A 13,814-nucleotide genomic window follows, 5' to 3' on the forward strand; every position below is an offset into this window, starting at 1 on the left:
CTAATCAAGACAGGAAGAAAACATGCTTCCATGCCCCAACCTCACACATGTCCCCACTTTAAAGATCCCCCCCGGCAGAAGTGGGGAAGTCACTTCCATTCCTCCCGGTTCTCAAGCCACCCCCCTCATTTTGTACTCACTTGATCCAATATCACCTGCTGGAAGAGCCACCAAACTAACCACATGAGACCCTTTTAGGCATGCTTACCTTACAGTGTTGTTTTTTCCTTAACTGCCACTTACAATAGTTGGACAGAGCCTAACTTGTCTATTTACAGTCTTTTAGTCTGAGTTTCAATGGACAGGAGAAAGGGTACGATTCTCCAAACTTCTAAGAGAGATCATGCTAATCCTTTACTGCTTGAAAACCAAGTTTGACATTTTGACAAAATAATGTAGCGGTTAGGACTTACTACCGATTCTATTGAACCACAATCATGTCATGAGTGAACAGATACCCCCCATCATAAACCGAGAAACCCATCCTATGCAGGAAATAACAGCTGTCCATGAACATCAGCCACCAGACAGCGTCGTGATGGGCCTTGAGAAATGAGCTCTCCAGAGTCCCACAGCAGCTCTGAGACAACTCGTTCTCCAGACCCCATTCAGAACAGGGACCATCGGACTACAGAGTCATTCATATCTGTCCTGTGAAAATTAAACTCAGGTTTTTCCAAAGGGAAGAAGAAATTATAGAGAAATGAGAAACGGTTTCTACAATTAAGGGAATAAAAGACAGTAAATATCATGCATGCATGTGAAAAGGGATAGGAACCCAGGAAGTGGCAGGAGCGTCTATAGTGATGGGACCTGAACCCTAACGGCGTGTGCACGGGGAATGGACGACATGTATGATGAGCTGGTATAAACATGGCACTTAACATTTTAACCCTGCATGGCACCTACACACAACTTAGTTTTGCCAAACTACCTTTTGTTAAGTATGTCAAAACATACTTACTTTTATTACATGCCATGCACACTGATATTCTCTAATAGTTTTTTAAAATTTTTACTCAAGACCTGCTATTTAGATTTCTAAACTCACTAGCTGAAAAACACTAACCACGTGAATGAAAACATGAACAAATAAGGTGAGAAATATCTTCCACAACGGCATGCAAACAGTTTTCAAAACCTGTGTTTCTGGGTGAAACACACTGATCCAATCATAGCTCTTCAGTGTATCCACATATTTTCAATCTTAGCAATGCCTTGAAAAGACACAAATTGGTCACTGCCCACCTATAATCAAACATGACATCTCTCTCTCCACATTGACAGAAGAATTCACCGTAACACACATATTTGTGTATCAGAATTCATGTAAATGAATTAGTACACATCCACTTCACTTGTTTCATTCCTGGACTGTAACTATTTCTGATTTCTGACTGCTGAAAATAAACATTAAAATAGCTTAACTATTTCATATCCATTTAAATCCATAACTGACTCTGTAAGAAGTCAATCCTATAGCTAGCTAGCTGAGAATCACTCAGTGGAGATTCCTTAGGAATCTGAATATATCCTTCAGTAAGATACTACAGACATTTTCTTGATGTATAATGTTCTACGAGCTACATGCCAGTTCTAAGTGTCTTTTAAAAATCAAGATTATTCTAAACTCTGGATTGCATAAATAAAGTGCTATAAAGAAATAAAACTGAAGGCAACAATTGGCCTGTCCATACCCTCAACGATGCCTAAAGCATATGAAGAGAAACCCCAAGCGCTGAAAGGCACTAAAATCAGACTCCAGAGTATCTTCTCTCCCCATCCAATGCGCCTCTTTCCCTAATTCCCAAGGGCTGTAAATTCGCCAATCAAGTGATTTGTAAATGGAGAAATAAAGACAAAGTTAATCTTTTTTATTTTTTGGAGACAGATTTCACTCTGTTGCCCAGACTGGAGAGCAGCGGTGTGACCTTGGCACACTGCAACCTCCAACTCCCAGGTTCAAGCAATTCTCCTGCCTCAGCCTCCCTAGTAGATGGGGGATTACAGGCATGCACTGCCACGCCTGGCTAATTTTGGTGGTGTTATTTTATTTTATTTTTTGAGACGGAGTCCGGCTCTGTTGCCAGGCTGGAGTGCAGTGGCACAATCTCAGCTCACTGCAACCTCTGCCTCCTGGGTTCTGCCTCAGCCTCCTGAGTAGCTGAGATTACAGGCATGCACCACCATGCCTAGCTGATTTTTGTATTTTTAGTAGAGATGGGGTTTCACCATGTTGGCAAGGATGGTCTCGACCTCCTGACCTCGTGATCCACCTGCCTCAGCCTCCCAAAGTGCTGGGATTACAGGTGCGAGCCACCGCACCCAGCCAATTTTTGTGTTTTTAGTAGAGACGGGGTTTTCCCACGTTGGCCAGACTGGTCTCAAACACCTGACCTCAAGTGATCCGCCCGCCTCGGCCTCCCAAAGTGCTGGGATTACAGGTGTGAGCCACCACACCTGACAGTTATTCTTTAAGGAAATGTATCTTCTACCAAATGGGAACACACTGGGGATCAGAAAGCTTCCAAAGAACCTGATCATTCATTAAAAATTCCTGCCCTAGACCAGGCGTGGTAGCTCACACCTCTAATCCCAGCATTTCGGAAGACCGAGGCAGGTGGATCACCTGAGGTCAGGAGTTCAAGACCAGCCTGGCCAACATGGCAAAACCCCGTCTCTACTAAAAATACAAAACTAGCTGGACGTGGTGGCAGGCCCCTGTAATCCCAGCTACTTGGGAGGCTGAGGCAGGAGAACTGCTTGAACCCAGGAGGCATAGGTTGCAGTGAGCTGAGATTGCACCATTGCCCTCCAGCCTGGGAGACACAGCAGGACTCTGTCTCCAAAAAAAAAAAAAAATTCCTGCCCTAGTCAAATGACAAAATAGTTCCATCTCATTAGAAAAGTCAGTTTATTGTTAATGCTAAATAAATACTTGAACAGTATAACTTTTGTGGATATAAATTACACTCATTAAATAATCTTATGTTTTGCTTCCTACATAACGTTTCTAATTTAAAAAACAGAATGCTCTGCAATCCCAGCACTTTGGGAGGGTGAGGCGGGTAGATCACCTGAGGTCGGGAGTTCAAGACCAGCCTGACCAACATGGAGAAACCCTGTCTCTACTTAAAAAATACAAAATTAGCCGGGCCTGGTGGTGCATGCCTGTAATCCCAGCTACTCAGGAGGCTGAGGCAGGAGAATCGCTCGAATCCGGGAGGTGGAGGTTGCGGTGAGCCAAGATCGCGCCACCACACTCCAGCCTGGGCAATAAGAGTGAAACTCCGTCTCAAAAACAAAAACAAAAAAACAGGATGCTCAACCACGCCAGTCTGAGACAGATTTCTCTCAATGTATATATTAATAAACTGGTACTTGAGATTATTAAAAAATGTTTTTCTGAGCTTGATCTTCATCTTTTGAACTGATAGAAAAAAAATTCCTGGCTGGGCATGGTGGCTCACACCTGTAATCCCAGCACTTTGGGAGGCCAAGGCAGGCGGATCACGAGGTCAAGAGACCGAGACCATCCTAACCAACACGGTAAAATCTCATCTCTACTAAAAATAGAAAAATTAGCCAGGCGTGGTGGCACCTGTAGTCCCAGCTACTCAGGAGACTAAGGGAGGAGAATCGCTTGAACCCAGGAAGGGGAGGTTGCAGTGGGCCGAGATCGTGCCACTATACTTCAGCCTGCCAACACAGCGAGACTCTGTCTCAAAAAAAAAGAAAAAATTTCCTAAACTAATCTGAATTTCATAAAGTGAACAAGAAGAGGCATTTCTAAGAAAATCAGGACTCCAGATACCCATTTTTTTCTTTTTTTTGGAGACAGAGTCCAACTCAGTTGTCCAGGCTGGAGTGCCGTGGCGCGATCTCGGCTCACTGCAAGCTCCGCCTCCCGGGTTCACGCCATTCTCCTGCCTCAGCCTCCCGAGTAGCTGGGACGACAGGCACCCGCCACTACACCCAGCTAATTTTTTTGTATTTTTAGTAGAGCCGGGTTTTCACCGTGTTAGCCAGGATGGTCTCGATCTCCTGACCTCGTGATCCGCCCCATGGGCCTCCCAAAGTGCTGGGATTACAGACATGAGCCACCATGCCCGGCCTCAGATACCCATTGTTTATTAACTTAAACAAACTTCTTTTCAAAACACAAGAAAGATAACTTAAGTACAATCCGTTCTTGGGTAATTTATCTAAATGGTTTTTAAGGATTGTACAATGGAAAAATATCTTCTAAACTTAACATACTTTAAGATACTTAGGGCTGGGCGTGGCGGCTCACGTCTGTAATCCCAGCACTTTGGGAGGCGGAGGTGGGCAAATCACGAGGTCAGGAGATCGAGACCATCCTGGCCAACATGGTGAAACCCCGTCTCTACCAAAAATACAAAAAATTAGCTGGGCGTGGTGGTTGGCACCTGTAATCCCAGCTACTCAGGAGGCTGAGGCAGGAGAATTGCTTGAACACGGGAGAGGAGACGGAGGTTGCAGTGAGCTGAGATCGTGCCACTGCACTCCAGCCTGGGCAACAGAGTGATACTAAATCTCAAAAAACAACAACAAAAAAAATTGATACTTAGGACACTGATAATTATGTTGGCCTTTAAAAATTCCATTCCCAAGTGGCTGGGCGGTGGCTCACGCCTGTAATCCCAGCACTTTGGGAGGCCGAGGCGGGTGGATCATGAGGTCAGGAGATCAAGACCATCCTGGTTAACACGGTGAAACCCTGTCTCTACTAAAAATACACACACACATACACACACACACACACACACACACACACACACAAAATTAGCCGGGCGTGGTGGCGGTGCCTGTAGTCCCAACTACTCGGGAGGCTGAGGCAGGAGAATGGTGTGAACCCGGGAGGCGGAGCTTGCAGTGAGCCGAGATCGCACCACTGCACTCCAGCCTGGGCGACAGAGCAAGACTCCGTCTCACCAAAAAAAAAAAAAAAAAAAAAAAAAAAAAAAAAAAGAAAAAAAAAATTCCATTCCCAAGCATCCATTTAAAAAACCCACAGAACATATTTATGTGTGTATAAATAGTGTTTCACTGACTCTAAGATATTACCATTTAAAACATTATTTTGTGTACTACTAAGAAAAGAATACTGCCAATTAACTTGTGACAGAATACCTGATTACAAAGAATTTTAATTTTCTCCTTACAAAAAGGTATTTTAGACCTCGAGGTAGATATTTGTCCTCTAGCTTGCTCTTCTATATTTCAACAATAACCTTCATTTCAGTAACAAATCACAGCAGATTTTCTGAACACCTTTAGACACAACGGAACTCAAACAGCCATTCTGTCAAGAACACACTCAGCCAACTAACGTCACGACGACGTGAACAAGACGACACACACGCGGGCAGTGACACCACCACTGTCTCCTGGCGGACCGCAAGCGGAAGGCACTGTTTACTGTACAGAAACATCCTGATTCCAGAGACATCACAATGTGACAAATGTGCATCTCAAGAATCAATACAGTTGATCCAGAATTCTTGGTATTACGCAGTTATGAAGCTCTTAGAATAAATTTGAATTTTTCACATCAACACAATTTGAACACATCACGGTCATAGAAGGTTTTAAAAAAAAATGTACACGTATCACTTCAGTGATCAAAATACTACAATCAAATAATTCAACAGTAAGAAAATGAACAAGTCAATCACCTAAAGAACTGTTAGAAAAGAAAAAAGGAATCAAACTGTTTTGTTATCTGCATAGGAAAATATAGGATTTCTTACCTGAATAATGATAAGGAGACAGATCCCGGCACCCATTTCCGCAGGGTCCCCGTACATCCCCGTCATGACATACACAATGGCTTGCCCGATGGTAATGATCATACCAAACACTGACGAGAAGTGGGGGAAAGGAGAGCACGCTTACCACCAACGACAAGGAAAGCCCGAGAAAACATCTTTACCGCAAGCAGTCTCAAACTTGGAAAATGCTCTTGAACTGCATTAATGCTCACGTTTCTGGGCTCCATTGAATAAAGCTCTATCTTTCGGTGTATCTCCCACTTCAATGATTTTGGCTCCAGCTAACAACTGCATAATCAAACCAGATGTTACAATTGGGGAGATACCCAATTCCATTAAAGTTCCTGGAGAGGAAGGGGAGAGAAGTGTGCAATGTTTATTGTACACCATACAAACGGATTTACGGGTGTCCCACTCCCTAATTACCTTAACTGAAACACACGTGTAAATTTTAACAAGCAAATTTTCATTTCTTAAACATTCATTGCTAAGAAAAGTTCTCATTTATTAACACAATCCTGCAACAATGCCCTGAATAAAAAGTACTTTAGGCTTGGCGCAGTGGCTCATGCCTGCAGTCCCCGCACTTTGGGAGGCCGAGGTGTGTGGATCACTTGAAGTCAGGAGTTCCAGACCAACTGGCCAACATGGTGAAACCCTATCTCTACTAAAAATACAGAAATTAGCCAGGTGTGGTGGCGGGCACCAGTAATCCCAGCTACTCAGGAGTCTGAGGCAGGAGAATTGCTTGAACCTGGAAGGTAGAGGTTGCAGTAAGCCGAGATTGCACCACTGCACTCCAGCCCGGGCAACAGAGTGAGACTCCATCTCAAAAACAAACCAAAAAAAAAGAATGTATAGTGAGAAATAAGAAAATCAAATATGCCAATTGTGTAAGGAAGGTATGGAATTAAGTAATTCTACACTGCCGAGACTTTTCCTGGGCCACTCTGTCACATCACTCCCTTCAATCCTGTTTTCATAAATGCTGAAAAGGTGGCCTTCATGTCAGAAAATATTCCACCTTAAGGGGGATTTTTTTATGTCATCTCAGATACTTCCTCAATAGTAAAAAAATAAAAACAGGTTTTAGTGTTTAAGACATTAGATGGATTTATTGGCCAGGCGTCGTGGCTCACACCTGTAATCCCAGCACATTGGGAGGCCAAGGCCAGCGGATCACCTGAGGTCAGGAGATCAAGACCATCCTGGCCAACATGGTGAAACCCCATCACTACTAAAAATACAAAAATTAGCCAGCTGTGGTGGCGTGCGCCTGTAGTCCCAGCTACTCAGGAGGCTGAGACAGGAGATTCCCTTGAACCGAGGAGTCGGAGGTTGCAGTGAGCCAAGATCGCACCACTGCACTCCAACCTGGTGACACAGTGAGACTCCATCTCAAAAAAAAGGCCGGGCACAGTGGCTCATGCCTGTAATCACAGCACTTTGGGAGGCCGAGGCAGGCAGATCACAAGGTCAGGAGTTTGAGACCAGCCTGGCCAATATGGTAAAACCCCTTCTCTACTAAAAATACAAAAGTTAGCCAGGCATGGTGGCATGCGCCTGTAGTCCCAACTACTCAGGAAGCTGAGGCAGAAGACTCGCTTGAACGTGGGAGGCACAGGTTGCAGTGAGCTGAGATCATGCCACTGTACTCCAGCCTGGGCAATAGAGTGAGACTCTGTCTCAAAAAAAAAAAAAGAAAAAAAAAAGACATTAGATAGACTTCTTAAATCACCAAAATTTTTTATTGCAAAATAGCTCTAGTCCAGAATTAGATTTAATCAAGCTTTAATAAATATCTGATATAGGAAATATGGCATTTCAAACCAGAGAAAAAAAGAATGGACCTGGGCCAAAAAATTGGCCATTTTTAGGAAATTAAACCTAGATTCCTTACCTGATGCCTCATGCCTTACATCTAAATAAATGCTACATATATAGAAATTCTTTGTCTTTTTTTTTTTAGACAGAGTCTTGCTGTCACCCAGGCTGGAGTGCAATGGCACGATCTTGTCTCACTGCAACCTCCACCTCCCGGATTCAAGCAATTCTCCTGCATCAGCCTTCCGAGTACCTGAGATTATAGTCGTGAGCCACCATGCCCGGCTAATTTCTGTATTTTCAGTAGAGATGGGGTTTCACTACATCGGCCAGACTGGTCTCGAATTCCTGACCTCAGGTGATCTGCCCCCTCGGCCTCCCAAAGTGCAGGGATTACAGGTATGGGCCACTGTGCCCAGCCTCCATGTATAGAAAATTTAAACATAAAGGATAAATGACAAAAATACTAGAAGGAAATATGGGTGAGTAGCTTATCATCTTGGGGAAGAAAGTCTTTTTAAGCATGGCAAAAAATCTAGAAGCCACAAAGGAAAAGATGGAAGATATGATTGGCTACAACTATGAAACTTCCACGTGGCAAAAGGCAGCATAACGGTTAGAATAAAACTATTTAGGCGGGCACGGTGGCTCACGCTTGTCATCCCAACATTTTAGGAAGCCGAGGCAGGCAGATCACTTGAGGCCAGGAGTTTGAGAGCAGCCTAGGCAACAAAGTGACACCCTGTCTCTACAAAAAATTAAAATACTAGCCAGAAATGGTGGGGCCCTGTTGTGGTCCCAGCTACATGGGAGGCTAAGGCAGGAGCATCGCTTGGCCCAGGAGGTCAAGGTTGCAGTGAGCTATGTTTTGCACCACTGCACTCCAGCCTGGGCAACAGAGCAAGAGCCTGTCCCAAAAAAAGAAAAAAAAAAAATTAAACACAAATGACAAAAAGTTCTATTCTCTAATATGCAAAGAGCTCTTACAAATCAATTAAAAAGTGAACAAACTGGCTGGGCGCAGTGGCTCACGCCTGTAATCCCCGCACTTTGGGAGGCCGAAGCAGGTGGATCACAAGCTCGGGAGATCGAGACCATCCTGGCCAACACAGTGAAACCCTGTCTCTACTAAAAAATAAAAAAAATTAGCCGGGCGTGGTGGCAGGCGCCTGCCTGTAATCCTAGCTACTCGGGAGGCTGAGGCAGGAAAATTTACAAAAAAAAAAATTAATTAATTAAAAAAAAAAGCGAACAAACCAATTTAAAAAGGAAACAGCAGATACATGATGTGTCTGCTCCCGATGAAGCTTTCTCAGGAAAATGCAGCACAGGAGTAGGCCCTCAGCACCCAAACCCGTACTGTGCAACCCTGGAACTCTAACCGAAGCTCATCCTGCCTGGCGTCAACCCTGGTCATCTGGAATTTTAAACTAATAAATAAAGAATCTGGGGCCAAGCACAGTGGCTCAAACCTGTAATCCCAGTGAGGCCGAGGCGGGTGGATCACCTGAGGTCAGAAATTCGAGACCAGCCTGGCCAACATGGTGAAACCCCATCTCTACTAAAAATACAAAAAATTAGCCAGGCATGGTGGCCTGTGCCTGTAATTCCGGCTACTCAGGAGGCTGAAGCAGGAAAATCGCTTGAACCTGGGAAGTGGAGGTTGCAGTGAGTCAAGATCACGCCATTGCACTCCAGCCTGGACAACAAGAGTGAAACTCCGCCTCAAAAAAACCAAACCAAAACAAAACAAAACAACAGTATCTGGGCGCGTGGAGCTGAATCGCACAGAAAATGTTCACCAGTCCCTGGCCGCTGAGGCCTAAGGGCTGGCCGGGCTCTCCCTCCTCCTGGGGCTTAGCTGTTCACCTCCACTTTAGATTCCAAAAAATAACCAGTATTCTTCCAGCAAATGTCATGTTTCTGTTTAACCTAGTCAGTGATTTCCTATTCCTTAATTTTTCGCCTTTATTTTTAAAAATTTATTTTTTCTTTTCATGTTAGATGGGTCATGTCCCAAGATCCTAACAAGGCTGGAGAGAGGCGCATCTCACCCATGAGCATGAAGGTCCAATCGTCACACCTACGGACTACGAAAGCAACTAGTTTCCTATTATAACAAAAAGGAATCGAACACGCTAATAAAAGTTCACTTACAGAAGAAATACAAATGTTCCATAAAAACAGAAAACAATGTTCAAACTCACCAATCTATAAAGAAATCAAAACAAACTAACTGTTGCCAGCTTTTACCTGTCTGACTGACAAAGACTACAATACTAATAATATCCATGGTTGAGAGAAATGGTCGTTCTCATATACTGTCACTGAGAGTGGAAAATCAAACAACTGTTTTGGAAGATAATTTAGCCTTCTCTATCAAAAACTGTAGTGTGCCCTAACATCTTGTGTCCTAATAGTTGAACTTCTAGAAATTCATTCTATCAAAAAGTTACAGAAGGGTGTGATACCCTTCATTGTAGCATTGTTTACAACGATATAAAATCAGGGGGAAAAAACGTAATCTATGACAAGAAAGGACCCTAGTGGCCTGCAGAAGTTTCCCATCTTCCTTAAAATGTGCTCCATCCAACAGTCTCCAAGTCCTTCATGATCTGACTTAGATACATCTGCAACCTCAGGTCCCACCATGCCTCCCTCTTCTTTCATTTCTTCCATCCCACATTCACCTTCTCAATATTCTTTTTTTTTTTTTTTGAGACAGGGTTTGGCTGTGTCACCCAGGCTAGAGTGCAGTGGCATGATCTCGGCTCACTGCAACCTCTGCCTCCCAGGCTCAAGTCATCCTCCCACCTCAGCCTCCCAAATAGCTGGGACCACAGGTACACGCGACCACGCCTGGCTAATTTTTGTGTTTTTAGTAGAGATGGGGTCTCAATTTGTTGCCCAGGTTGGTCTCGGACTCCTGACCTCGAGTGATCTGCCCGCTTCAGCCTCCCAAAGTGTTGGGATTACAGGTGTGAGCCTCCGCACCCGGCCCCTCCTCAATGATCTTTGAACACACCAAGCACAGGCTCACCTCAGGGCCTTTGCACTGGCTCTTCCCTAGAATGTGCCTCCCTCAGGTCTTCATATGGCCTCCTCTCTTACTTCCTGCAGGTGTCTTCAAAGATCACCTTCCTAGAGCACCTTCCCCACCCCATGTACCTCCCCAAACAGCAAATATCAACTCCATAACAATTGGGACATTGTCTTGTTCACTGCTCTAATCTCGGCACCTTACACAAAGGCTGACACCTGACACACAGTACGAATTCACTAAACGTGTTGAATGAATGATCAAATAAATCCCGGCATATCCTTATAATGGAATAATAACATGGCCATTAATAGCTCATGTAAGATATTAAGGAACCAAAGTAGCAGAATAGTATATACAGGACATTTTAGAGTTATAAGAAGTATATAGATATATGTAGGTGAATGTACGTGCAAAGAAAAGGCCTCAATGCATAGTCACCAATCTAACAAATTCGCCAGAGTTGCCCTCAGAAGTGACACTTTTCTTTTCAGCTTCATATAAATCTATATACAAACTGCTAGTGCATTTTTAAAATAATAAATCAATATTACCTTTATAACCTAAAAACATAAAAAAAAATCTGCCAGCTAAAGTGTTTCCAGGCTGGGTGCGTGGCTCACACCTGTAATCCCGGCACTTTGAAAGGCCGGGGAGGGAGGATGGCATGAACCCAGGAGTACAAGACCAGCCTGGGCAACACAGCAAAACCTCATCTCTACAAAACTACAAAAATTAGCCAGGCATTGTGGCCTGTGCCTATTGTCCCAGCTACTCAGGAGGCTGAAGTGGGAGGATCACCCGAAAAAAGTGTTTCCAAAAAAGAGGCAACCACTGTTCCTAAATGTAAGAAACCTCATGACTGGTTGTACCCCTTGCTAGTCTCACTGTCCAGCATCCTCAGCCACAATTTCGCAGATGAACCATGTTGCTTGAGGCTTCAGGCTCAGCTCCAGCTGAGCTCCCCCACTGGCTCATACACTGGACTCCTCTTATTTTTATTTTTATTTTTTTGGAGACAGAGTCTTAAACTCCGTTACCTAGAATGGATTGCAGTGGTACGATCTTAGCTCACTGTAACCGCCACCTCCCAGGTTCAAGCAATTCTCTTGCCTCAGCCTCCCGAGTAGCTGGGATTACAGGTGCACACCATCACGCCTGGCTAATTTTTGTATTTTTAGTAGAGACGGGGATTTCACCATGTTGGCCAGACTGGTCTCAAACTCCTGACCTCAGATGATCCGCCCACCTTGGCCTCCCAAAGTGCTAGGATTGTGAGAAACCAGGCCCCACCTGGACTCCAATTCCAATGTTACCTGGATATCACCTTCTTTGACACGAAGATCAGGGTTTTCTAGTCCGTGAAAACCCAAGAACAGATTTCTCTATGATTACGGTAATCACATGGTGTTGTCATTATCTACACACTAGGCTTCTCTAGGCAATGATATCCTCCCCTCCTTGTAGGCACTGAAAACTCATTGCTAATCCACATTTCCATCTGTTTGCTGTGAGGAGGAACGTGGAGATAGAAAAGACACGCATACCTCTATTGGAAGCCAGAATAACTCTCATCCAGTAGAAAGGATCTGCAGAATCTGATGACATGATTCCAAACAGAGGAATCTAAAATAGTACACAAAATAGTTTATGAAACTGTATTAATAAGGCTGAGGCATAAGAATCAATTGAACCCAGCAGGCAGAGGCTGCAGTGAGCCGAGATCCCACCACTGCACTCCAGCCTGGGTGACAGAGACTCTGTCTCAAAAAAAAAAAAAAAAGTATAAAGTGTGCACTTAATTTACAGTGTATTCACTTAATGTTTGCAATACTTTTAAAAAAACCATTCTCGTGTTCCTTAACAAAAACAAGCATATCTTCAAGGTAAAGCTGTTTATTAAAAAGAAAATAAAAAGAAAAACATTCCATCACATAGATAAGGGTTAATAAAAAATATAATTAAAAGAACCAGAAAGTGAAAATAAAAATAAAAACAACATATCATTACTTAGTGCATTCACTAGTAAATATTCACATCGGTTATGGAGTGTTGTGGTACAACAATGTGAATATTCCTAATGTTACTAAACTGTACATCTAAAAATGGTTAAGATGTCATATTTTATATACTTTTACCACGATTTAAAAAACACTCCCACCAGTAGATTATGGAATATTATACCTGCCTAGTCACAGAATAATTTTGCAAAGCTCTATGTACTAAAGACAGCCAAGGTCACTCTTCTCAATGTAAGACTGAAGATGATATCCACAGTGGAATATTACAGGGCCACTAAAAATTATGCTTACTAAATCTGTAATAATATGGAAGAAGTACTTACGTCATAAAACTAAATATAAAATAGCAGTTCTCAACCTGGGGTGATTTTAGCCCCCACCCAAGACATTTGGCAATATCTAGAGGCATTTTTGGTTGTCACAACTTGGGGTGGAGGTGGAGACCAAAGTGACTCCATCTTGGATGCTAATCTGCCAGGGTGACTTCTGCTCAACCCTGGTCCCAGGGGTAACTCCTGATTCCTGCTTTATTTACAGTCCCTAGTATAAGAACCTGTACTCGCTATAAATGCTGCCCTGAGAGCCAAGCAACCTTGATGCTGTTACACAAATGACAGGCGGTGACACACAGCATTGTTACGTGTTCTGGAAGGCTGATTTCAATTGTCCTGCACAAAGTGCGTACACCCTTTCCCTGTGATAGATTAGCCCCAGATCTGAGAGTTAGAGTGCAGGCCTTTCCCTGTCTTACGGCTGCCCCAAACTCACCCTCTACTGACAAACTGGATTTGTCTCCCACATGGATTGGTTTCTCAGCTCCTTCAGTGTTTGGGGGTCATTTTGCATATACAGCCCTTTCACAGAACAGGGGGTGCTGCTAGCATCTAGTGGGTAGAGGCCAGAGATGCTGCTGAACATCCTAAAATACACAGGACAGCCCCCCCCGGGACAAGGAATCATCCCACTCAAATTCAGGAGTGCCACTGTTAAGAAGCCCTAATATAAAAACAAAGGTACAAACGTGTATATATAAACATTGACACTGTAAATAGATGTACAGAAAATAAAACTAGGAGTAGATATCTTTTTAAATCCTAAACAACAATTATCTGTAGATGGTGGAATTATGATTGA

At 43.6% G+C, this 13,814-nt stretch overlaps 1 protein-coding gene across 2 annotated transcripts in view; it reads right to left on the reverse strand.

Annotated features, from left to right (window-relative positions):
- SEC61A2 (Sec61 alpha 2 subunit (S. cerevisiae)) overlaps positions 1 to 13,814 on the reverse strand; it is a 38,508-nt gene that overhangs the window by 10,310 nt on the left and 14,384 nt on the right. For both annotated transcript variants that reach the window (XM_011974892.1, XM_011974893.1), the window contains 3 exons: positions 12,207 to 12,285; positions 6,008 to 6,139; positions 5,775 to 5,884 (listed from right to left, as the gene is read on the reverse strand). In XM_011974892.1, the coding sequence (XP_011830282.1) occupies positions 5,775 to 5,884; positions 6,008 to 6,139; positions 12,207 to 12,267 (303 nt within the window). In that variant the 5' untranslated portion in view covers positions 12,268 to 12,285. The remainder of the gene's footprint in view (positions 1 to 5,774; positions 5,885 to 6,007; positions 6,140 to 12,206; positions 12,286 to 13,814) is intronic.

Source organism: Mandrillus leucophaeus, unplaced genomic scaffold (genome assembly GCF_000951045.1).
Source record: "Mandrillus leucophaeus isolate KB7577 unplaced genomic scaffold, Mleu.le_1.0 Scaffold15, whole genome shotgun sequence".
Lineage (NCBI taxonomy): Eukaryota > Metazoa > Chordata > Mammalia > Primates > Cercopithecidae > Mandrillus > Mandrillus leucophaeus.